The 25,716-nt window shown below is 47.0% G+C and overlaps 1 protein-coding gene across 1 annotated transcript in view; it reads left to right on the forward strand.

The window, feature by feature from the left end:
* Positions 1 to 25,716, forward strand: part of DPF3 (double PHD fingers 3) — a 210,744-nt gene that overhangs the window by 43,375 nt on the left and 141,653 nt on the right. The window contains exons 3-5 of the mRNA XM_075531690.1: positions 5,334 to 5,401; positions 5,962 to 5,978; positions 9,114 to 9,274. Of these exons, the coding sequence (XP_075387805.1) occupies positions 5,334 to 5,401; positions 5,962 to 5,978; positions 9,114 to 9,274 (246 nt within the window). The remainder of the gene's footprint in view (positions 1 to 5,333; positions 5,402 to 5,961; positions 5,979 to 9,113; positions 9,275 to 25,716) is intronic.

Here is a 25,716-nt window from a genome sequence, read left to right on the forward strand (position 1 = left end):
TGTCATTGAATTGTACATGTAGAAATTGTTCACTCGGTGAATATTCTGCTGTATATATTCTCAACAAGGAAACCCCCAGACCAAACTCTACTGCCATCAAATTGATACTGACTCACCGTGACCTTACAGGACAAGGTAGAACTGCCCCCAGTGAGTGGCCAAGACGGAAAGGCCCTTCTTTCTCTCGTGGAGTGGTTGGTGGTTTCGAACTGCCGACCTTGTGGATCGAAGCCCAACATGTAACCACTATGTCCCCAGGGCTCCCTTCTCAAAAATAGCAAGAATAATTTATTTTCATTGGGGAAATGAGAGAGAAAAGGAGAGGCTGGTGGTGGGAGTGGGGGTAGCTTCTCTAGCTCAGGTTGGTCCATGAAGAGAAGTCAGGCATGACAAAGCCTGCGGAAGTGGATGCCGGGTGGAGGGAACGATAAACACAAAGCTCCTGGGAGAGGGGATCTTGGTCCACCAGCGGGCGAGAGCGAAGTGCAGCCCCGTGAGCAAAGGGAGTAAGGACAAGACGAAGCAGGAGACGTAGGCCTCGCCCGAGCTCTGGGAGCCTGTCGCCATGGAAAGGGGTTTGAATTGTACTGAGTGCTAGCAGAGGCCCTTGGAAGGGGGAGAAGAATGCTGCGGCCTGGTTTTCGATTTGCAAAGATCACTTGGGCGAGAGACTGAGCTGGAGGAGAAAGAGAGCCTTTTGTGGCAGACTTAAATGCCAGGCCAGCGTTCCCTGGATTGGAGGAGGGCAGTACCTTGTCCGAGGCGCTGTTTGCCCGGGAATTGTCGCTAATCACTGGTCTGTTCCATTGGTGATGAGACCCAGGGGACCCTCTCCTGGTCAGTGGCATTTTAGAATGTGAACCCAGGGAAATGAGGAGTCATCACGAGGCTGTTGTGATGGGTGTGTGCTTTCTCTCCAGGTCGGATTCCCTGATTCACCTTGGAGAGACATCCCCACCGCTCCCCTGCCTCCCTCTGGCAAGTTGGCTGCATTTTACACATCCCTTAGGCTCCATAGGAGAGGGGATTATGTCCTGGAAAGGCAGACCTTGGGTATCAGAGAAGCTAAGTCTTTTTTCTGCCCAGGACATCCCTTCTCCTCTCCCCACTGTCCCCTACCCCACCCCCTTATTACTTACTCCTAGGAGTCACACTGCTTTTCTTTTGCCTCCAGCTTCACGTCCTTGGCAGCCCCTTGACTTCAACCCTGAGTTGTAGATGTCATCAGTGGCAGCTCTGAAATCATGGTCAGGTTCAACATAAATCCCCTTGTGCTTAGGCAGCTTTGCATAATCAGTCCCTGAAAAGTTGTCACCAGAGGAGGGGCTAGAAAAGGGATTTATTGGGACTTGTGGTCCTGAGCAGCAGGCTGAGTGGCATTTGGGTCATGATGGGAGTTTTACGGTTCAAATTCTGTGCTGTCTTGACTTCTATAAAATGATACCCTTGTCTCCACTGGACCCTTTCTGTGACGCTATGAAGCCAGTGTTAGCTCCAGAGCGACCATTCAAGGCCGAGATGTTCTTAATACAGACATTTGAGTGAACCACGGCTCACTGATGCTCTGTTAGGGGAACAGACCTTCCTGGGAATACTCGGTGCTTCCAGGTTAACCAACCTCTGCTGTCCTTAGTGCTTCCGGCTCCTGGCAACCCTGTGCACAGCAGAAGAAAAACCTGCCCGCCCCACACCAGCCTCACCATGGCTACCGGTTTGTTTGAGCCCATCCTGGCAGCCTCTGTCCATGCCAGTCCATCTTTAGACAATCTTCTTCTTTTTCGATGACTGACTACCAAGCATGATGTGCAAAGTATGTGAGATGAAACCTGTCCATTCTGGCTGGTAAGGAGCGTCATTCAGCTCTACTTCCCCCAAGACAGATTTGTTTGTTTCCTGGCAGTCCATCGTAGTCTTTTGAACATTCTTCGCCAACCGCATAATTCAACGCCATCCACTTTTCACATGCATGTAACGTGATTAAAAAACGTGGGCAGCATATTTCCCCAATGCAGTACATTGTTGGGTTATTCGACTGCTGCTTCCAAGAGCATTGCTTGTGGGCCCAAGGGGTGGGGGAAATTTTCATCTGTGGGAGATGACTTTCCATGCCATTTCCTTAAACATTCAGATGCAAACCATGGGAAGTTAGCATGTTGGTGATGTGTGTGCGTGCGCGTGCTTGTGCAATTCTGGGCAGTTGAGTGAGGCAGCGGGAAACCCAAGTGGCAGCCACCGAGAGGAAGGAGGGTCAGCAGTGTTGCCCAGGCTAGGCATCTCTGTGCATGTGGACAGATAGAAGTGATGGACCCGTTTTATTTTTTAAATCATTTTATTGGGGGCTTGTACAATATCACAATCCATACATCCATCCATTGTGTCAAGCACATTTGTACATTGGTTGCTATCATCATTCTCAAAACATTTTCTTTCTACTTGAGCCTTTGGTATCAGCTCCTCATTTTTCCCCTTTCCCCCCAACCCCTCCTTCACGAACCCTTGATAATTTATAAATTATTATTATTTTGTCATGTCTTACACTGTCCGATGTCTCCCTTCACTCACTTTTTTGTTGTTTGTCCCCCAGGAAGGGAGATATATATAGATCCTTGAGATCAGTTTCCCCTTTCTATCCCTCTTTCTCCTTACCCTTCTAGTATGGATACTCTTATTATTGGTCCTGAGAGGTTTATCTGTCCTGGATTCTTTGTGTTTCCCGCTCTTATCTGCACCTGTGTGCACGCTCTGGTCTAGCCAGATCTGTAAGGCAGAATTGGGATCGTGATGGTGGGGGGAGGAAGCATTTAAGAACTAGAGGAAAGTTGTATCTTTCATTGTTGCTACACTGCACCAATTGGCTCGTTGCCTCGCTGCGACCCTTCTGTAAGGGTCCAGTTGCCTCCAAATGGGCTTTGGGTCTCCACTCTGTACTCACCCTCACTCACAATGATATGTTTTTTTTTTTGGTCTTTGATGCCTGCTACCTGATCCCATCAACACCTTGTGATCGCGCAGGCTGGTGTGCGTCTTCCATGTGGGCTTTGTTGCTTCTCAGCTAGATGGGCTCCCCGCCTTCTTTTTTTTTTTTTTTACAGCAAAAGAGGAGTCGTGAACATGGTGGTGAGAGGAGAAAGGACTCTGAGAAATGCCAGAGCTCAGTGCCAGGTGGTTGAAGGAAAGGGAGGGTCGGGGACGCCTTGCCAGGGAGATCGGAGAACAGTGTTCGCTCAGCCTCTCTGGCCTCACCCACTCCCTTTGGGGAGGAAGCAGGCTTCTGGTGGGAGACATGAGACTTGCTTTTGGACCTGTTTGAGGTATGACAGGACGCCTGCCCTTGGGGCAGAACACAGAGCCAGCAGGTGTCTGGGTTGAAACTTCACTGCAGATGTGGAATCTGAGAATGAGTGGCTGAAGCCTCTGGAGGTTGGTTGGCTGTGTCAGGAGGAGGAGAAGTGGAGCATGGTGGGTGGGGGCGTGCTGGATGGGGGTGGAGAGGGTGGTTTGCAGAGTCACATTCAGAGCCTGCTCTTGGGTTATCTGCCCAGAGTTGGGCCTGACTGAACTAGGCAGTTTCCAGGATCATTTGCGGCCCAGACCATTGTGTTCTGTGGGGTTTGCATGGACTGGTTTTCAGAAATGGAACGTCAGGCCTTTCTTCCAAGGGTCTCTTAGTCTGGAAGCTTGCAGCATCATAGCCAAACGCAACCCCCACTGACAGGCGCCCTGACCAGACTTCAAAATCAGACCTCCTGCGTGCAAGACAAGAATTCTGCTGCGGAAGTACCACTGGCTGCTTTTGGAGGCCCTGGGTGGGGGTGCTCTGGTGGTGGAGTGGTTATGTGTTGGGCTGCTAACCACAAGGTCAGTTGTTCAAAACCACCAGCTGCTCCTCAGGAGAAGGATGAGGCGTTTCTGCTCCCATGAAGATTTAAAGCCTTGGGAACCCCATGGGGCCGCTCTGCTCTGTCCTCTTGGGTCACAATGAGTGGGATTGACTTGTTGGCAGTGAGTTTGGAGAAATCTCCTGTTTTCACCCTCAAAAATCCTCCGTGACTCACCTTCCGGGATGTAGCTCCCTGAGGATGTTTCTTCCCAGAGCTAAGTCGGTTCCTCACCTGGTGGGGTCCCTACCCCCACCCCTGCGCAGTTCCCAGAGCACCCAGACTGCAGTGGCCTCTGCTTGGCTGCCCTGGGAGCTCAGCAATTTGCCCCCCTCTTGCCTTTCCCCTTCTGATAGCAGCCTTGAGTCGCCTGAAGTCAGTTGTTGATAAGGACATCATTCTCCTGCGCCTTGTGCCAGCAGCTTGGAGGCCCAAGACATCTATCATCCCCTGGGTCACCCAGCCCCCTCGCGTTGGTGGCGACAGGTGATGGCTGAGGCCGGGCTACTCCTGACCCAGCCTGGGGCGCATGGGCCACCACGCCACAGAATGAGTCACTGCTGCCAGCCTTTCCCTGTCCCCTCTGCCCTCTGCAACCGAAATGCAAATGTCACCCCTGGGATACTGTCACTGCAGGATTTCTGTTCTTTTTTCTTTTTTGGGTAGAAATGCCACATCTCTTTTGTTGGAATTCCTTTCCTTGGTTAGGGAGACCCTGCCATCAGTTTTTCTTCTGGAGAGAGCAGCCAGCTCCGCACAGATTTTGGCTAATTAGCTTTTGGAGAAGCACCACGTGGATTTGTGGAGGAGATTGAAAGCGCTCTTCTCCTCTCGGGCCTGGGGAAGACGTCAGAGTTTGTGTTTCTGGGTCTGCCAGCGCCCGGCTTATTTAAAGCGACTTCCCCGCAGACGAAGGCAGAGGGGTGTTAGGTTGCACAGTTTTGTCCTCAGCTTCCTTCTTTAATACATTTGTTCCCGGCTCTAGAAGTGCTCAGTTTACTGAAAGAGAGGCATCATTCACATAAAGATTGCACTGAAAAATACACATTTCTCCCATCGTGCCTGTGACTAAGGACATGGCGTGTTACAAAAGTGGACAATGTTTTAAGAGGAAATTGATTTCTGCCAGATGGGCCCTTTGTTTGACTTTCTCGATTCTTTCGGTGCCGGGCCTAGGCGCTGGCCCACCCCTTTTCATGTTCAGCGGGTTCCCATGTCGTCTTCTCATCCTATTGTATCTGGAAGGGTCCCACTTGAGAGCCCACTGTGGGCGCCTCTCCCTGGAATGTGCGTTGAAAATGGAAACCCCATTCCCCCTAGTGGGTGACTTGTAGTGTGTATTTGCGACCACCCTAACTCCCCTGCTGTCTCCGGCTGCCTTTATGAGTTCTTGCAGTGGTATATCTGGGACCGGAACCGTTAACACCCTCTCTCGCAGCCCCCTCGGTCTGTTAGAATATGGTGGGAAACCAGATTGCTGCTTCCCAGAGCAGACATCGCTCTGTCGGGAGCTGGAGGCCCAGGTCAGGCTGTGCCATCTTGTGTGGGCTGAGCTGACTGAGAAGGGTCTCTTTGGCCACCCTGGGCTGCACTGTCTGTCTAGGAGGCCCATCTTCAGGTGCCATATTGGACAAACTCTTACGTGATCCCGGGGTTAATCTTGGGAAGTAGACTACCAGGGCTTGCTGCTTAGTCTGCCTTGGTCCGGAAGTTCTGCGGAAACCTCCCGTCCCTGGGTGACTGTGCTGGTGTCATAGCACCCAAGCTCCACCATACGGCGACAAACTGACAGACGAGTGGCTGAACGCCGCCTCGGTGGCTGTTAGTTAAACTGGCTGTGTGGGAAATGGTTCTTTATTTTTATTCAACCTTGGGATCCTTCTTACCAACTCTGATCACATTAGCTTATCTGCGTTTAATTTTGTAGCATTTTAATCAGTGCGTACCCCTTGGCTCCCCATTCCCTTTCAGCTGTGTGACCATTACTGGCTGCCCCAGGTGCTGGAATGGTTATGTTCTCCTAGAGTAAGACATTTGCTCTAAACGCGGGAGAATCCGAACCATTGACATTTTCATAGTCTAGAAAAGTCCAATGAAAACGTTGCCTTCTTAATTGTTCTATTTTGGTTATAAAAAAGTATTATTTTTAACTTAGAGATGCCCCATCTCACTCGTTGGCTTCATGAAATCTACATTCTGAATGAGCTGCTTTGTTCCCCCTTGTCTCCTCGTCCCTTCTCCCTGTGAGCGCCTCTCTCACTCTCCGCCAGTAGGCTCAAGTGAACCTGGCAGAGGTTATGTTAATGCCAACACATTCAGTACATTGCTATCTACTTGAACGACGCACTAGCTGCCAACGTGTGCCTGTCTTTCATTAATTTACATATTTGAGCTCTTTTGATTGTTTTCATGCTTTACATTTGATGTAAATGTTATCATTTTGGTCTTTGCAAAAGATACTCTCTTCACATTTTAAGTGTTACCACATGTCCAAGGACACCAATGGGCAGCTTGGTCTGCAAGTTCTCCTGGAACCTGTTCTAGAAAGAATCACACCACTGAGCATGAGGTGCATTGGCTAGGAACTGAACCTGCGTCCCTTACCTGGAAGGCGAGAATTCTGCCAGAGCCACCAATCCCCTCAGTCCAGATTTTATAGGATAAAGTAAATGTATTGAGTGTTGGTGAAGCACCAGGCAGTCAGGGTGACACAAGGAAGAATATGGCCTGGTCTGTGTCCTGGAAGAGGTGTAGCAGGGGGCCGAGTGACCTGCACAACTAGCTGTCAGGGGAATGTAACAAGGAAGGCCAACTCTTGGAAGTATAGTCTAGATCAGGGGTCCTCAAACCATGGCCTGCGGGCCACATGTGGCCCACTGAGGATGTTTATCTGGCCCACCGGGTGTTTTGCCCCCGCCACCTTTTCACTTCAAAATAAGATTTGTGCAGTGTGCATAGAAATTTGTTCATAGTTGTTTTTTTTTTAACTTTAGTCCGGCCCTCCAACGGTCCGTGGGACAGTGAACTGGCCCTGTTTTAAAAAGTTTGAGGACCCCTGGTCTAGATGATGGGCTTCAAGTCAGACCCATGCTCAAAGCCTGATCCACCCCCCTTAATGGTTTCATGCTATATATGTTACTGACTTTGTGGAACCCTAATTTACTCGTCTATAACAAAGTTACTTGACAGGCTTGCCATGAAGAGGACATGAGCCAACATCTGGCACAATGTCCAATGGAAGCAATGCAAATTGCCTATGATACTTAATTTTCTAGTAGACACATTAGGAACTGTGGTGGCGTGGTGGTTATACATTGGGCGGGTAACAGCAGGGTCAGCAGTTTGAAACACCAGCCAGCTCCTCAGGAGAAAGACGAGGCTTTCTGCTTTCATAAAGAAGCGCAGTCTTGGAAACTCACAAGGGAAGTTCTCCACCGTCTTTTCAGAATGATGTGGACTCTGGGTCAGGATTGCTTGATCTCTCTGTAGATTGTTTAGGGTAGTATTGATACTTGTACTATGTTAAATCTTCCCATCCATAGGTATAATAAATTTTTCCATTTATGCAGGACTCGATTTCTTGTAGCAGTTTATTTATTTATTTATTATTTTATGTCGTTTTCTTTGGACAGACCTTTTGTTTCTTTGGTTATATTTAATCCTAATTCCCACTTTCGGGTGGATTTTGTAAGTGGTTTTGTTTTCCCGGCTCCTTTTCACAGCTTTCGTTGTCGGCATAAATGAATCCAGCTGGTTTTTGTATGTTGGTCTCGTGTTAGTTCCAACAGTTGTCTTGTGGAGTCTTTGGGCATTTCTGTGTATAGGACGATATCATATTCGATTGTTTTCCTATTTGGATGTCTGTAATTTCTTTCTTCTCTTACAGCTCTAGCTAAAACAGCCAACACAGCATTGAGTCGGAGTGGTGAGGGAGCGACTCCTTATCTGATGCCTGGTTACAGAGAGAATGCTTTCAGTCTCTCCTCATGGAGAGTAATGTTGGCTATTTGGCTTTTGATTATGTTGAGGAATTTCTCTTCTATTTTGCAGTGTGTGTTTTATCAGGAATGGGTATTAAATTTTTTCAAATGCTCTTTTCTGTATGAATCAGTATGATTGGATTGTTCTTTTCCTTTGCTTTATTTATGTGATGAATGGCATTGTTTTTCTCTTTTAAAAAATCATTTTATTGGGGCTCATACATTTATCACAATCCATACATGCATCCATTGTGTCAAGCACATTGGTACATTTGTTGCCATCATCATTCTCAAAACATTTGCCTTCTACTTGAGCCCTTAATATCATTTTCCCCTTCCCTCCCCCCTTATGAGCCCTTCATAATTCATAAATTATTATGATTTTGTCATATCTTACACTGTCTGACATCTCCCCTTTCCCCATTCTCTGTTGTCCATCCCCCAGGGAGGAGGTTATATGTAGATTCTTATCGGTTCCAATTGTTTTTCTTAATGTTGAACCATCCTTGCATACTTTGTAGGAATTGAATTTAGGATTATGTTTTTTGATAAATGGCTGTCTTCTCTTGGCCAGGATTTTATTGAGAATTTTTACGTCGATGCTCATGAGAGACGTGGGTTTATCATTTCATTTTCAGTGATGCCACGATTACGCTTGCTTCATAAAATGAACTTGGAAGTTTTCATCCTTTGCTATACTCTGGAATTGTTTGAGTAGAATTGGTGTTTGCTCTTTTCTGAACATTTGGCAGAATTCGCCAGTATGGCTCTCTGGACCTGGTTTTGTTGTTATTGTTGGGGATTTTTACATGACTTGATCCATTTCTTCTCTTACTATGTGTTTGTACTGAAATCAACGTTGGTTTAGGGAGGTGTTTCTAGGAATTAGTCCATTTCTTCAAGGTTTTCCACTTCATAACATTTATCAGGTTGGTTCTGTGGTAATTCACTAATTTTTAAAAATTTACTTGTGTCATTTGTATATTCCCTCCTTTTCTTTATTAGATTTCCCTGTGTTTGTTTTTTTTTGTGTGTGGCTGCGGTTGATCTTTGTTAAATGGGTTTCCAAATCCCCTGGTGGTTTGAGATAGAAAGTCGGACCCGGTGGAGACCTGCCTTTGAGTTGCATTCTGCCCCTTGGCAACGCTCTGATGCCCATTGCCTTGGGCTCCCCTCTGCCAGTCCTCTTGGACAGGTGGGTAGGTGGCATCAATGACCTCTGTCTCCATTGCCCTCACTCCCTCTCTTTCCGCAGGCTTGGGGATCAGTTCTACAAGGAAGCCATCGAGCACTGCCGCAGCTACAACTCTCGGCTCTGTGCAGAGCGCAGTGTGCGCCTCCCCTTCCTGGACTCGCAGACAGGGGTGGCCCAGAACAACTGCTACATCTGGATGGAGAAGAGGCATCGAGGGCCAGGTGAGCCATGCCACCCGTGGGACCTGAGTGTGTGTGGGCTTCTAGTCTGCATGGAGAAGGACCAGGGCTTGTCCAGGATCCGTATAACTGGGGTAGAACTTGGGGTGGGGGGTGCGGCTATTGCAGTAGGGCATTGAAATAAGAGAGGGCTTTAAACGTCCATGGAAATGGGGCCACAATGCCACCCAGCCCTTCCTGTCCACCCTTTCCTCATGTCCATCTCCAAACCTCTCTCTATCTTCTGGTCAAGAAAAGGTATCTGCAGAGCGCTGCCCTGTGGAGCGTAACGGCTCAGCGCCCTGTGGCAAAGCTGAGCCACCTGCACCTGCCAGTGACCATACTGTTGCCATGCCCGCCACCTGAGGTCACTCTGGAGACCAGGCGCTCCTCCCTGTCCGCTCTGGGCTTGCTGGGTGCTGTGGGCCGGGTCTGCATTCCTGCCCCAACCTGCAGTGGAACCTAATAAAAAAGCACCTGACGTGGAAAAAAAATCATGGGAAAATGGGGGTAGGAGGAAAAGGGATTTCCCACACACACACTTTAAAAATGTCTAAGTTCTTTTATAGTGTTTGGAAGGCATGCTAACTGCATCAAAGGTAATGTAGGGCGGGGGGGGGGGGACTCACACTTTCTCAGCATGCGAGCTCCTTATAAAACGATCAATTCAAAATGATCTACCAACCACAAAAATACAAAACACATAATTATTTTTATTTATTATATTTATTCACAAATGCATTAAGAGTTCTTTATATGGACAGTGTATGTGTATGTCCCTTGCATAACCGCATGAATCCATATTGCACAACACAACACAATGCAATTAACTATGTACATGTTTCGTCATGACCTGAGTTGACTCTGATGACTTGCACTGAATGGAATGAGCCAGGGATGCACAGTCCGGACAGTAGCTGCTGACAGCCAGCCTCAAGCACACTTCCAAATGATCATCAGTCCTGGTGGAACGGTACTTGGACTTAATGATCTTTATGTGGGAAAAAGCTGACTCATACAAATAAGTAGAGCTGAATCATGCAGTCAAGGAGGGAGCACATTTTCTCGTGTTTGGGTCCTTTCCCTCTGCGAGGAAGTTCAGAACTGTTCATGCGCTCTGGACTTCAGCTGAAGGTCGGCTTGTAGAGTCAAAATCTCCCATTCCGTATGAAAGTGATACGTTTTTTTCTTCTTACTTGGTCCAGCTCCCCCACTCATTTTAATGCCCTTTCTTATGTTTAAGAGAAAAAAAAAACCCAAGGTCTAAAAGTTGGTGATAACTAAGCTTGTCAGGTTTGCTGCCCTTAGCGCAGTTGTTTGCGCATGCGTTTGACACCTCAGGGTGCATCTGATTGGCTGCGCTGTATATCAATTAAGTGATGGGATTGATGATAGGCTTACGTCTGTTTTTTTAATGCCATGCGATCTACCCACACTACATTTACGATTGACTAGTAGATCATGATCGACGTATTGAGCACCCCTGATGTCGGGCATTGACCCATGCCGCTGGGGAAGGGGTGAAAGAGTAGAACTGGGCTAACCCTGAGACGAGGAGGCCTGCGTTAGAGGGTCGCCTCCCTTATCTCATATTCACTACCTTAGGGCCTTATGTAAATGGGGACAAAACTAGTACTTATTTATAGGGTTTTGGTGGGCTTAAAGGAAGGTATTCATAGAGAGCTCCTAGCATGTTAGCTCATGTTAGTCCTTCAAAGATGTTGACTGTTGTCAATGATGTTCCTGTGATGATTGCTCCTGTTACTAGGACAGTGATCTTCTAGACCCCTGAGGACAGAAAGACGTCCAGCCGGTGGCAGTTACAGTAACAACTCCAGGCATGCAACTCTAGCTCCAGATGGTAGCATTTCAAAAATCTCTTCATTCTGAAAAATATTAAACTGAATGTAGTACATGCTTGTTATGCTAAACCCTTGGATCTACTTCAAAACATTTTAATGTAATAGGCTTTCAGGAGGTTGGGGCTATGGACATAAAGGGATAAGTACAAAAGAGCATTGTTTTAAAATCCTAGAAACTTTTTTGTGAGAAAAAATGTGACCCTGCCTTTCCTTGACTCGGCCCCCATCTAGGTCTGTACACAACTAAAGGCGATGTTTCCACCTCTCACCTTCCCCGAAGAATTCTGTCCTCTTTTTGAGTACAGTTTTGCCCCTCAGGGTCTCAAATTGTGTTTCTTTTAAATGTCCTTTGAGATTTAAGAACAAAAAGTGTGAAGGGCCAGATCAGTGGATAGGGTAAGGTTTCCCAGTGAAATCTGTGTAGACTAGTCCTTACCACTTATGATGGTAACACATTCCTTATTGCTACTTTTCCTGACCTTTTTCTTTCTAATGCATTATTCAGTTTTCTTACAACATTTTCCTAATAAGCCCTTGTGATCATCCTGTGCCCTTTGGGAACATCTATCAAGAGCTCCCCTTTGGAATCCGCCCAAACAGTCTCCATAACCTTCTCAGCTGACCTCTCAGCCTTGAATCTAACTGGCCGCACAGATCCCTTGGAAGCCCATGGTTTTGACTGTGCCTTTTTTGTGAAGACCTCCCCTAAGACGATGGAGCCAAGGGTATGACTGGGAGAGCGTGTCTCCAGTCATCCATTGATTGCAGAGACATGCTGTGTGGAATAAGCCTGCGAGGATGCGACCCGAAGAAGCCCTGGCTCCGTAATGGGTTACTCATTGGGCTGCTAACTGCAAGATCAGCAGTTTGAACCCAATGGTCACCTCTTGGGAGAAAGATGAGGCGTCTGTCCCCGAAACCCATGAGACAATTTTACTCTGTGCTCTAAGGTTGCTGTGGTGTGCAATTGACGTGACAGCAGTGGTTTAACAAACAAACAAACAAGCAAACAAACAAGCAAATTGTGACCCGGAGCCCTAGTAGCACTGCTTTGGACGTCCCTTCCTATGTGCAGTTGGAGACGGTCTGAGTGGATGTTATATGTGTGATGTATGGCTGTCGCTCTAAGCCAACATATTATCTCATTTGTAAATATTTCATAATGAAAAAATCCTCCCCCCAAACCCATAACCACTATCAAGGCTTAAAATGTTAAGATAAGACTTGAATATCAGCTATTTGGTCAACATTTATTTCCCCACGGTTTAAGTCACTATCTAAACATGCTTCCTCCATCTCTATTGGTTGCCAATGCCTCTAAGGTGGTATCAAGTGCTCAGGTTCGTTCTCCCCCTTTTACAAAGTCATTTTATTGGGGGCTCATCCAACTCTGATCACAATCCATACGTACATCCATTGTGTCAAACACATTTGTACATTTATTGCCCTCATCATCCTCAAAACATTTGCTTTCTACTTGAGCCCTTGCTATCAGCTACTCATTTTCCCCTCCCTCCCCCTGCTTCCTCATGAACCCTCAATAATTTATAAATTATTATCATGTCTTACATGTCTTGCACTGTCTGATGTCTCCCTTTACCCACTTTCTGTTGTCTGTCCTCCAGGGAAGGGGTTATATGTAGATCCTTGTGATCGGTTCCCCCTTTATACTCCACCTTTGCTCCACCTTCCAAGTTCTCCCACTTCTTAACCTTTGTGTTACCTGTTGAAGGTTTCCGGGGTCTGGATTTGCTGAGTGCCACCCCTGTGAATTGGTGGGTGGCCTGGAGACCTTGGGTAAGAACTTTTCCTACCTGGTGGTGTGGGCGTTCACACCGGGAGGCTTTCTACTGATGATAATTGCCTTCATCTTCCCTTAAGGGTTGAAAAGGGTGTATTCACTTCTGTCATTACTCACTCATCTATTAGCTGTGCATTGCCTCTGTGTGTAATCTCTCCCCCACTGAAAATTTCATTTTTGGGAGGTGCAGTTCACATAGGAAAGGCAGGATCAATGATAAACTGGTCAACAGTTTTCAGAATGATGCATTGGTCTCTATGTTCTCCCAAAATGATTAATGCTGCCTTCTTTCTTTTTTTTAATTTAAGTACTATGATGAACTCCTATATTTAGACATATTTGACGTACCTTAATCCAGTGCAGTAATTATTCGGAGCAATGCTTGTGTAGTTCCATCTTGGGCCAGTGGGGGTTTTGGACAGTACTGGTTATGTTCTCCTGCTTAGAACAATGTATTTTCTTTGACATTGTTTTTGTAAATTCATACAGCAGAACATACACTTGGCTTATTGTGGGTGTTAGGGCCTCAAGGTTATTTCACTGAGCTGGAGCACTGAGGGCCCAGGGTCCCACTGAGTTCCTCGGGCCGAGTGCGATGGTGTCTGGAGAGGGTGTACTTGTGATGACAGGCAGGTGACAGCTGGAGAGGCGGGGCACGGTGATGACTGCATGGAAAGGGGAGGGTCCAGGTAATAACGCTTGCTCCAGAGGTGAGGCCTAATTTAGTCCCCTCCGTCACCAACACGCAAATAGTGGGCTGCAGCTGTGAAGGAAACGTGCCGCCCTCTGGTTTGGCCTGCACCCACCCAGGTGGTGCCCAGTGCTGTCCTAACCACGGGAGACGTTACAGGCTGGTGCCCATTAACTACCCACAGGCTGGTGCCCACTAACTACCGCCGAGCCTCTGCACTGACTCACTCTAAGACATTGACCATTCTTTAGTTAAGACGAGCCATTGCGCTGGCTCCTCCTCCCATTCAAAAAAAAAAAAAAGAACACACCCCGATTTCACAGTCTCTTTGTGTACAGTGCCAGCGACTTCAGTTACATTCTTCAGGTTGTGTGGTCATGCTCACCCTCCTGCTGAGCTGTTCTGCCCCCATCAGCATAGTCCTGGTGATTTGAAACACCCCAGCAGTTTTTGACAGGTCTCTTGCAATCTACCAGGGACCAGAGATGTTCCAGGCTCCCCTCGAAGACTTGCTGCCCTTGACCTGGGACCAGCTAGTTCTCCAGGATTCCTGGTTCCTTTCTGTAGGGAATGCCATCCAGAGCCCTAGATGGTGGTGCCCGTGGCCCTGGACTGGCTGGTGTTTCTTAGTCTTTTCAGTGGGCAGAACTTAGAGGTACAGTTTCTAAGTATTTTAGTAAAGAGAAAAGAACATTATGAAATAAACTGATATTTCCCATTCACATTTACTTTTACTTCACTGTAGTTACCTCAGTTATTTCCTTTCTCCCACACTAAAATATCTCTGCGTCTGATGACATTTGATACATAATTACCTATTTACTTTATTCCACAATGCACACATGACAGTATTAGATAACAAAATTATTCAATCCAGTTTACACACACACACACACACACACACACACACACACACACACACACACACTGTTCAATTCTATTTGCCTTTAGGTACATCCCACCAAGATTCTAGAGTGAAATGACTGTACTTTAAGGTCTCTTGGAATGGGTGCTCTGTCTGGCTTTTACTGACTTAATACACAGGTGGACTTACATAGTTTAATTTTCTCTAGATTGCTTTTTTGTTCTTTGAATTTTGGATCGTATTTCCGTTTTACTGTTCATTTTGAAATGCTAATAAACTCATAAGAAATTTCTAAGATAGTAGAGGTCTCATGCATCCTTTATCCAAAGAATCGAATGCAATTAGTACAATAACCAGATCAGAAAATTGACATGAGTTTTCTAGATGTGTGTAGTTGTATCTTGGAAGAATACAGCTAGAATGCTCCTTGGAGGCAAGGAGGGCGAGACTCCCCAGTGTACTCTGGACATGTTGTCAGGAGAGACTAGTCCCTCGGGAAGGACATCATGCTTAGTGAAAGAGACAAGCAGCAAAAGAAAGGACGGCCCTGGAGATGGACTGGCATCGTGGCTGCAGCTCGAGCTCGGCTCAAGCACAGGAACAATCGTAAGGCCGGTGCAGGCCCGGGCAGTGTTTCGTTCTGTTGTGCTTGGGGTTGCTGTGGGTTGACTCAGTGGGTAGGCGTCATAGTACCTACCACCCACATGCCATTTGGTCACCCTTGTAGACACGAAACCACCATCACAAACAAGATGCAGAACTGTGAGCCTTGTCTACCCCTTATAGTTAACATCAACCCCCTTTCTACACCTTTTATGCCCCTTTATCTTCCCCCATGGATAATACTGTTCCTGTAAATATTTTCTCTACACACATTTACAGTGTTATAATTTTTGCTTCAATGATCAAATAGTTTACAACACTCAAGCACAAAATATATTTTTTTAGTTTTTTGCTGTTTTCATTGCTCTTCTTTCCTGAGACTCCACCTTCCCTTATTTTATCATTCGCTTGGTTTACTTTATGTAAGAACTCTGATAGTGGAGGTCTGCAGGTGACAGCCTCTCTTTGCTTTCCTTTACTTGAGAATATCCTTATCCTAATTTTCCTTTAGCTGAGAATATCCTGATTTCTCCCTCACCCCCGAGTAACATTTTCCTTGGATATAGGATTTGGGGTTGGCGGTCCTTTCAGCACGCCACAGTTTCTGGTGAGGAACCTGCTGCCATTAGCATATGATCCTTTCTTAAGTCAGGGCTCGTGATAGGCTGGGCTGTCTAGAGAACAGGCCAGTTGTACTCATCTGTACACAAGAGAAACACATGACATCAAGAAGTTGCCCAGCCCAGTTCTGCTCAAGTCTATAGTCCAGTGCTAGGCAGGCCCTCTTCAGAGTGCTATGAATTTGTTTCTCTAGTCCACCCGGAGTAACCGAGTCTGACACCATCTTCAACAGACATCATGGGAGTAGGCAGTCTGTGTTCCAATTCTTGAGAAAAGCATGAATTCTTTCAGTGTGAACTTGACACTAACGGAAGGCTTTTTTGGTGTACACCCCTTCTCTGATTGAGGATCTTCTTCAAGTTCTTGTCTGAGAATTCTTTCTTATTTTTTTTCAAATTGGGACCAAGGTTAGATTTTGTGGATTGATTTTTCTGTCTGTGGAGATGCTTGTGTGGCTTTTCTGTGGTAGGTTGCTGTGTGAGTTTTGAATGTTAAACTACCACTGTATCCCAAGGATAGACCTCCCTTTGCCAGGACGCATCGACCTTCTGTGTTGTCGGAGTCCGTTTGACTCTCTCCATCTACATTTATGATGGTGTTCTTGAAAATGTGCATCTTTGTACTGCTGCCTTCCTATGATGAGTTGGGAAGTATTCCCTCCTGTCCAATTTTATGAAATAATTTATGTAAAATTGGCACTGTTTGTTTTTTTCTAGACATGTTTTGAGTAATTCACCAGAGAAGCCCTTCCAGCCTGGAGGTTTCTTAGTTGCAAGGTTTTTAACTAAAATTTAATTTCTTGAATAGATAAGGGACATCCCGCTCATTTCATTTCTTTTCGAATGAGCTTTGGTAGCTATGTTTTACAGAGACTTTGTGCATTTCAAAGTGAGTGGTATAAGCTTGTTGACAGTATTGCCCAGTTGTCCTTCTAGTAACTATAGAATCTGTAGCTTCATTTCTTCTATTGATAATTTGTATCTTTTCCTCCTTTTTCCCCTGATCTTCTTGGCTAGAGGCTTACCAATTTCATTGGTCTTCTCTAAGAAATAGCTTCTAGCTTAATTACTGTTCTCATTTTTAACTTATTTTGTATTTCTTAGTTTTATGCTCTGACCATTCTTTTTCACCTTCTACTCACATTGGATTTAATTTACTTTTCTTTTTATTAAGAGGGTGTCTTAAAAACGTTCCTGGAAAAATTCTGTTATCTTCCAATTCAATTTTTCCACGAACTCTTTGAAGCCCTTGTTTGTATTTTTAAGATAGAAATTGAGGTCACTTCTTTAAGACCTTTATTTTCTAATATAGATTTCCTTCTACCATGCTTCAGGATGCCTGCAGGCACAGGGGGGTAAGCCGTGGATTATTAAACTGCAGGGTAGGAACTTCAAGCCTAGGAGCTATTCCTTGAGAGAAAGATGAGGCTTTCTGCCCCTATAAAGATACACAGTTTCAGAAACTGGTTCTACAGGGTTTCTATGAGTCAGATCAGGTGGGTGGTTAGTTTAGCCATGTTGGCATAGTAGGTTATGTGTTGGGCTACTGCCCATGAGCCAGCAGTTCGAAACCACCAGCTACTCTACAGGACTAAGTTGAGGCTGTCTGTTTCTGTCAAGATGTGTAGCCTTGGAAACCAGGACTGCTATGAATCAAATTGACTTGTTGGCGGTGAGCTAGCCATGCTGTGGATTTTTAATGTTGTGTTTTAATTTACATTCAGTTCAAAATACTTTCTAATTTCTCTGTTGATTTCATCTTATACCTGTAGGCCATATAGAATTACGTTACTTTGCTTTAAACCACTTGGGAGATTTCCCAGAGACATTGTTGTTAATGATTTCTAATTTAATTCCATTGTGATCAGAGAATATTTTGTTGACTTGAATTTTTCCCCAATGGCTGTATCTTTTCCCAGCTTTTTACTTTTCACCTTTTATAACTTCATCCTTTTCCCATGTACAAACCTCCTTTTATTGGGAGCTAATACCTACAGATTCATATCGTTCCATAGTTCAGTCATATCAAGCAGTATTGTATAATTGCTACCACAATCAGTTTCAAAACATTCTCTTCCTTCTTGAACTCCTTGACATTAACTCCTCCTGACCCCCTCCCTCTCACCCTGTACCCCCATACCCCCATCCTGAGTTGTATGTACTGTCAAGCTCTGGGCCACGCAAGGGGAGTGAGTTCTAGTCAGGGCTCTATGTTGGCGCCACCTTCCCAGGGTCCTGGTCTCTATTGTGTGCGTGTAAGTAGCCTGCAGTGCCTTGCTTTTCTAAAGTCATCTGATAACTTGCTGTCCATTAATCGGACTGTGAAGACCATTGACGGTTAATGTGATTATTGTTACAAATAAAATAAGCAATAACTAAACCAACCAATCAACATCCCACTGCCAATGAGTTTCAGAGATTGTAAATCTTGACAGGGGCTCATCTTGAGGCACTGTATCAGACAACGTTCCTGCTCTTCATAAGGCTTTTAGCAGCAATCAGAAGCGGATTGCCTCTTCCTTCTTCCTAGTCTTGTTCTGGAAGCTTTGCCGAAACCTGTCCACCATAGGCCACCTTACTGAAATGCCAGTGCGTGAAATGCGTTTTTCCAACATCACCGCAATGCATGAGCCGCCTCAGTATGACACGCTGACAGACTCTGTGTCTTCCTCTGTGCTCTGGGCTGTATTTGCAGCACATGTCAAATCTAGACATCAGTTTACTATTTATACCTTTGTCTACTTTTAGATAAAGACTTTTTTATAATTGCACTTTATTGTATTTGTTTAATTAATGAAAAATACTATTTTATTTTAGTGGTATAGTTTATGGAAGAATTCAGTGAAATGTTAGGCATAAACTTTTTGCAGCCCCCTCACATCTTAGGCATTTACTCAGGCACTAAACAATTTCTAATTCTTTATCCCTTCATGTAAATCCAGATCTACCTCTGGTATCATTTTCTTTTTGCGTAGTAGTCTTAGAGCAGGGTGACCCTATTAGGGAAGCCCTGCACTGCTAACCATGAGGTACCCAGTTCAAACTCCCTCGTGGCTTTTTGGGAGAAAGGTCAGGCTCTCTGCTCCTATAGCCATTCCCAGCCTGGGGAACCTTGTACAGGGTCCATAGGCGTCAGAATGCACTCTCCTGGTTAGGAATTCATTTAGCTTTTGTGTGTGTGAAAACATGCCTTTGGAAGATATTAAGCTAACCAGTTCTATTTTTCTTTCAGAACTCCAATTATACTGCTCCACTGTGTTCTTGGTTTTGCTGAGAAATTTGTTGTCATTCCCAGCTTTGTTCCTCTGTGCAGCATGTCTCTTTGTTCTTGCTGTTTTTAATGCTCTCATGACAGGTTTTGAGCAGCTTGATTATGTGTCCTGTATAATTCTCATCCTGTGTGTGCGTGTGTGTGTGGGGGGGGTGTTGAGTTTTGTGGAGCTTTTCAAATGTCTTATCCTTTCCCTTTCTCCTTTGGGAACCCCGATTGCATATCTATTAGGCTGTTTGCTATTGTCCCACAGCTCGCTGATACTCAGTTCTTTAAAAAATTTTTCCTGTGTGGATTTCAGTTTGGATAGTTCCTCTAGCTAGCTTTTCAAGTCCACTCATCTTTTCTTTAGCACTGTGTCATCTGCTGTTGCTTCCAGTCAGGATGTTTTCCATTCCTTCAAGTTTGATTTCGATTTGAAAATAGATAAGAAATATAGTATTTATTTATACTCTGGGATTGAAAAGACTAACTTGGATTAGCATCCAGGGTACTAATTCTAATATCAGTGACCGTTCTGCATTGGTTTACATCGATGAACTTTGCTCAGAGTATAGATTATATTATAGATTATTTTCTAACTGTAAATGCCTTGTAGTTTTGAATTAAATGACAACATTATTACTTTTGCTTTTCTGGGTGCTGTACATCATTTTTGTCCTTACTAAAATGAGCTTCATTTTTGAGCTTCATTCTGGGACACAGCTATCTTTGGAGAGAATCGTTCCTTTCTGGTCTTCCTTAAGATGTGTTAGGTGGAGCTAGAGGAGTGGTAGGCTAGGCTTGAGACAAGGCCCTTCTGTATACTCTGCCGATTCCACCAGGAACAATAAGGTTTGCCAGGCTGACTGAAGGCAGAGCATTCCCAGACTAGTGTGAACGCCAGGCATTACTGCCTTTAATCCTTGGATTGTTCACTCAGAAGTGTGTCCTGATCAGTACTCAGCTGAATACCAGAGGAGGCCCTCTGTAATCTCCGCAGCGTTCTCTCTCTGAAACAATATGCTGGCATGCAGTTTCTCTGCACCCTGACCTCTCCAGTCTCAGTCTCTCTTTCTCTCTCCCAGACCCAGGAAGCGCACTTCGAGCCCCCTGGGCCTTCTCCTGGGCTGCTCTCTGGAAACTGTCTCAAGGGAGCTGCTGGGGCAATCATTCTTTGTTCCCAGGATCTTAGGGATCATTGTTCTTCATTGTCATGTCCCGATGTCATCAACACTTACATCTCATACATTTTTATGTCGCTGTTGTGATTTCTCACTGCCACCGAGTCGATTTGGACTCCAAGCGATCCTACAGGACAAGTAGAATGGACATGGCCCTATGTGTTTGCCGAGATGGTAACTCTTTTCCAGGGTAGAAAGCCTCATCTTTGTCCTACAGAGCCACTAATGGTTTTGAACTGCTGACCTTGTGGTTAGCAGGCCAACTCATTTACCCAGTATACCACCAAGGCTCCTTGTCGTTTGCTAGAGACTCCAAATCCAACCTCTACATCGCTGCACCGTTTTGCACTCCCCTCAGCGGTGCCTGAGCATGGTAGGCAGACTGCTTCCCGGCGGGGCGAAGCGTGGAATTAGTGCAGCCGAAGAGGAGTTGGCCCATTTGTCAGGAGTCTTGTCGAGGGTGCCTCAGGTAAAGGTTAGACACAATAATCTGTTAAGTCTCTTCCCTACATGACAGTCCTATTATTCTTACAAAAAAAATTCTTCTGAGGAATTTAGAAAGCATGTCTTAGCGGTATTTCTCCTCCTGCCCACTTGGGATAGTCCTTATCACACTGTTTTTAGCTTCCCAGGTGGAGATGTGCCAGGAGCGGGAAAATGAATCCCATCCGAAGTGCTTTGGTGAGGGGGGTGAGTGTAGATGGGCTAGAACAGCGGTTCTCAACCTTCTCCATGCTACAGTTCTTCATGTGGTGGCGACCCCACAACCATAAAGTTATTTTCGTTGCTACTTCATAACTCTCATTTTGCTACTGTTAAGAATTGGCCGACCCCTGTGAAAGGTCCTTCGGTCCCCAAAGGCAGGGGTCCTCAAACTTTTTAAACAGAGGCCAGTTCACTGTCCCTCAAACCCGTTGGAGGGCTGGAATATAGTTAAAAAAAAAAACTATGAACAAATTCGTATGCACACTGCACATAGCTTATTTTGAAGTAAAAAAACAAATGGGGCAAAAACACCCGGCGGGCCGCATGTAGTTTGAGGACCCCTGCCCAAAGGGGTCGAGACCCACAGGTTGAGGCTAGAGGCTCTGCTGATGGATTTGGCATGGCGAGCTGCTTCCTCCTCTGGGCAGGACCCTGGGTTTCTAGTGAGTGCGATTTGGATGGCTTGGTGGGGAGTTAGGTGGGATTGGGCCTCCCAGCTTATTCTTTCCCCAATGAGCTGTATGGCCTTGAGCTGGTTACTTAGTCACTGTGTCAGCCTTTCCATCCTGATTCTCTGAAAGTCTCATAGGGCTGTTGGCACGAGGAGATGAGATACCAGTGAGTGTAAGGTGCTAGTCCAGTATTGTCAGCCCGGTACAGAGCCGCTCCAATGTAGAGTCAGCCCGGTAGTTGTTCACTATTGTTTATGTATCAGCTTTCTATTGAGATGGAACCAGTGAGGGGCTTGGGAATCCCTGAAGCAGAGCAGGCAGACCGTATTCTGGGCTTTTGGTCCCTTTTGGCAGTGTACCTGGACCGAAACTTAAAGAGAGATGGGCTGGGGGAGAGAGAGGGGGAGGGAAAGAGAGAGTGGAGTGGTGGGTTAATGTTAGGGGTAGGGTGGGAAGAGAGAAAGGCGCGCGCGCGGTCGGTCGGTCAAAGGATTGGGAGGGAAGCAGGCAGAGAGCCGTGATGAATGCTGTGGAGTGGGGTGGGGTGCCAAGTGCCCAGGACGCCAGTCTTTTGGGGAAGCTAAAGCCCAAGCGGCCTAGGATGGCTTCATAGCAGTTAGGGATGCTCTCGTGTGCCAAAAGGGAGAGAGGAGAGCAGAGACCAGGGAAATGGCTTGGTAAAGTGCCTTGAAATGCATCTTGCCTGCTCTTCAAGCCTTCCCTCGCGTGTATGAGCTATGCCTCCAGCTCTCGGTAGAGTTGATTTCGACCACCACACTTTGAGCGAAGACCTGCTGTGCGCTGGGCCTTGAAAATAGGACCAGACGGAAGACTGGATCTCATACCAAGTTCCTGATGTGTGGGGGGCTTAGTAAACCATAACCCCTTGGCGGTTCCTTGGAGAGTCTGGTCTGGTAGGATTGGGCCATGGCCTTAGCAACCATCCTTTTCAGTACGCACTGCTGTGATGCCCAGTCGTGGTAAAGACTTCCCTGACCCATGCCATATGTGAGCTGGTAGGTAAGGGCCCTAATGGTGACACATGGTCGGAGTGAAGACAGGCTGGAGCCCTTTAAATGACAGTGATGGCTTGGAGCCCTGTGCAGCACGAGGTGGGCAGCGGCAGACGATGAAGGAGGCAGCGTGCAGGGTCTCAATGGGAAGGCTTTGCACTGGTCACTGTAGTCTGAGCAGGGTCGTCCCTGTCTCTCTACTCCACCTCCCATTCCTTTCTCCTGCCTTGGTTTCTTTCCTGGCTCTCTGGGAGACTCCCGTGAATAAATGGGGTGCAGGCTTGGCATGCAGCTGATGCTTGGTCAGTGTTGGGACAGAGGAGAGGCAAATTTGCATATGCTCCAGGAAGGTCTATTTAGATTCAAAACAAGAATAGAGATGAAGCTCTTTTTCACAACAAGAGTTGGCCAACAGCGGAGCTATTATGTGCCTTGTGAAGTAGTGAGTTTTCTGTCTCTGGGAGGAATCAAACGGTGACTTCCCACCCAGTCTCTGATGTTGCAGGGGGAACGCTTCTCTGGGTGGGGGATGAACGAGGGAGCCACTCCGGTTCATTTGTTCCCCATTTTAAACCTGGCTCCTTCCTATCTCTTATCACCCTTCCCTCTCTTTTCTATTCATTTCATCTTAGTATTCTGCATTGTTCACCTTGTGTCTGCCAGGGAGGCTCACAACACCCAGGATACAACGACAGGTCTTGGGTGGTGCACAGAACAAGCTTGTAATAGGGGTCGGAGTGGTTAGGAGTTGGTCTGTGAATTCAAGGTCAGTTGTTTGAAAACACCAGCCGCTCCTCGGGAGAACGACTGGGTTTTCTACTTCTGTAAAGAGAAGGGGTCTCAGAAACTCACGGGGGCAGTTGTACCTGTCAGCGTGGACCTGATGGCGGTGAGTGGTTCTTCTTTTGACCAGAGAGGCATTACGCACATGATGCTGAAATTTCCTGTGCAGCCAGTGTGTGAAGGGTGTGTGTGTGTGTGTGTGTGTGTGTGTGTGTGAGAGAGAGAGAGATAATTGTAGCTCAAAGTCACAAGCAGCACTTTGCTTATTGGGCTCTGTGAATGGGGCGGGGAGCACAGCTATGGCCTTGGTTGCCCGGGAGGACTCATCCCCCCTCTTGTCTGCGTCCTCGCCTCTCCTATCCAAATTCTTCCTTAGCCCCAGGTTCACCGCTCAAGGTTAATTTCCCCTGCTGCAGCTGTGACACCATCCTCCTCCTCTGCCTCCTCCTCCCCCGCCTCCCTCTGCCACACACACCGGGCTTTGAGTTATGTGCCTCCTGTTCTAATGAGATAAACAACACAATTCTCACGAGGCCTGCTCTTCCCTCTGTAAGTGGGACTCTGGGGCTGGCTGTGCGGGCCCTGAAAAGGCACCCAGGTGCCTGTGTGCCTGGAGAGGAGGGCACGGCAGGGGGCAGGGCACCTTGAGAGGGGCTCTTGGGGCCAGATGCTTGTTGGCATAAGGTGGAGTCAGAGCAGACACCAGAGAGAGGCGCAGTTCCATCCTTGTGGTGAAATGACCAGATTGCGTGGCTGGAGAGTCTGGGGCGCTGGGCGGCCGGGCCAGGATTGCCCAGCGAGCATGGGAGACTGCACACCAGATAATAACTGAAACGGGTTCAAGGCATGGTGGTTATAAAGTGCTTCCTCTGGACTGTATTAATTTAGGTGCCAGCCCCTCCACAGCAGACTTTGTTAGCATGGCTTGTAACTTAGAGGTGGGAAACAGGTCTAGGAAGATGCAGTGGTGTTGCTAAGGTGACATTCAGTGGTGGCACTGGGACTCATGGGCGCTGCCTCTGACCAGGAGCTTCCTCAGTCCACTGTGGAGTGTGAAGAATGAGACAGCAACAGTCCCCATGTCTAGACATCTAGCCCCCTGAAGCCTCTCCCCAGACAGTTCACCTCCAACTGGAGGCGGTGTGCTCAAGGCCGTCTCCGTGCCATGGAGCAGTGATATGAGGCGGGCGGAGTCTCTGGGAGGGTGGTGGTCTGAACAAGTGCTGGCAGGCTCTCCTTCCTGCCCCTCGCGCCTTCAGAGGGGGCCGATTGGATGTGTCCCTCCTTACTCACTGCTTTGGGTCAGCATAGAACTACCAGAAAGCAGCTTAGGGGTCAAGACAGGACCCTGAGTCACCAAGACGGTCGTGATGGGCCAGAGGGAGGGCCCCTTGTGGACGGTGTGGCTCTGAGCCAATGAGTCATTTCTGTGTCCAATTCTCCCCTGGTTGAATTCATTTGATAAGTGTTTCTTGATGTGCCAGGCACCAGGTTACATGCTGGGACGCTGGAGATAGACGCAGTTCTTTCTGCCTTGGAGCTTCTAAAACCAGGGGAGTGGGTAGCCAGGAAGCAGAAAATGAACAGCCCCTGTGGGAGGGGAAGTATATGGAACCCTGTGGGATTCCCGAGGGAAGGACGTTAAGTCAGTGTCGCCCCTCAGAGAAGGCATCAAACAGTACTTGGCTGGTGGGTCTCCATCCAGTGGCTCTTAGGTTCTTTCACAAATGGACTGGTTCTCCCACCTCCTCTCCCTCCTGATTGGGCAGGCTTGGCACAGTCTGGGCGTTGGTCATTTTCAGCAGCCTTTGGCCAGTTGGCCCAAGATATGCTTTTGGTTTGCACACAGGGGAAGACCCACTAACCCAAACTAAGTTTGATTGGCCAGTGGTGGGACCAGTTCTGGGAGTTGCAAGCCACCCTTGTTTTGGCCATCTCTGGGGTCCTGGGGACACCAGTCTCCAAGACTGCCCGAACATCTGGAAGGAACCCGAGTCTGTGCATCCACTGAGGAATGACAGGCCCAGGGGTGGCGTGGATCCGAAGGAACCAGAGCAGAAACCGTGGGTTAAGCCCCGTAAAGCTTTCCTTCGAAGAACGGTCAGAACTGGACCTTCTTTAGGAGAGAAAGCAATATCTATTTTATTTGCCTCACTCAGGTTTTTTTTTTAAATAGCCACAGGACTGGCCCTCACAGCTCAAGCAGCTCAGAGTGTAGAAGCCCATGACGTAATCCACAAAATCAAGCACTCGGATGACTCTTAGAACCAACAAGTCCATTAACTCTTGAGAACCCCAGTGACTGTCACAATACCGGAGGGGTGAGCAGAGCCCGTGGTCTCCATCCCATTCGATGGTTTCTAAGAATCTAAGGGAGGAGTACCTGAATGCCGTACTTCTTAATAGTCTCTCACCCTCCGGGACAGTGGTTCTCAACTTTCCTAGTGCCGTGACCCTTTCATACAGTTCCTCATGTTGTGGTGACCCCTCCCCACCATAACATTATTTTCGTTGCTACTTCATCAGTCATTTTGCTACTGTGATGAATCGGGCGACCCCTGTGAAAGGGCCGTTTGACACCCAAAGGGGTTGCGACCCACAGGTTGAGAACCACTC

The sequence above is a fragment of the Tenrec ecaudatus genome, chromosome 14, assembly GCF_050624435.1.
Source record: "Tenrec ecaudatus isolate mTenEca1 chromosome 14, mTenEca1.hap1, whole genome shotgun sequence".
NCBI classification, from domain to species: domain Eukaryota; kingdom Metazoa; phylum Chordata; class Mammalia; order Afrosoricida; family Tenrecidae; genus Tenrec; species Tenrec ecaudatus.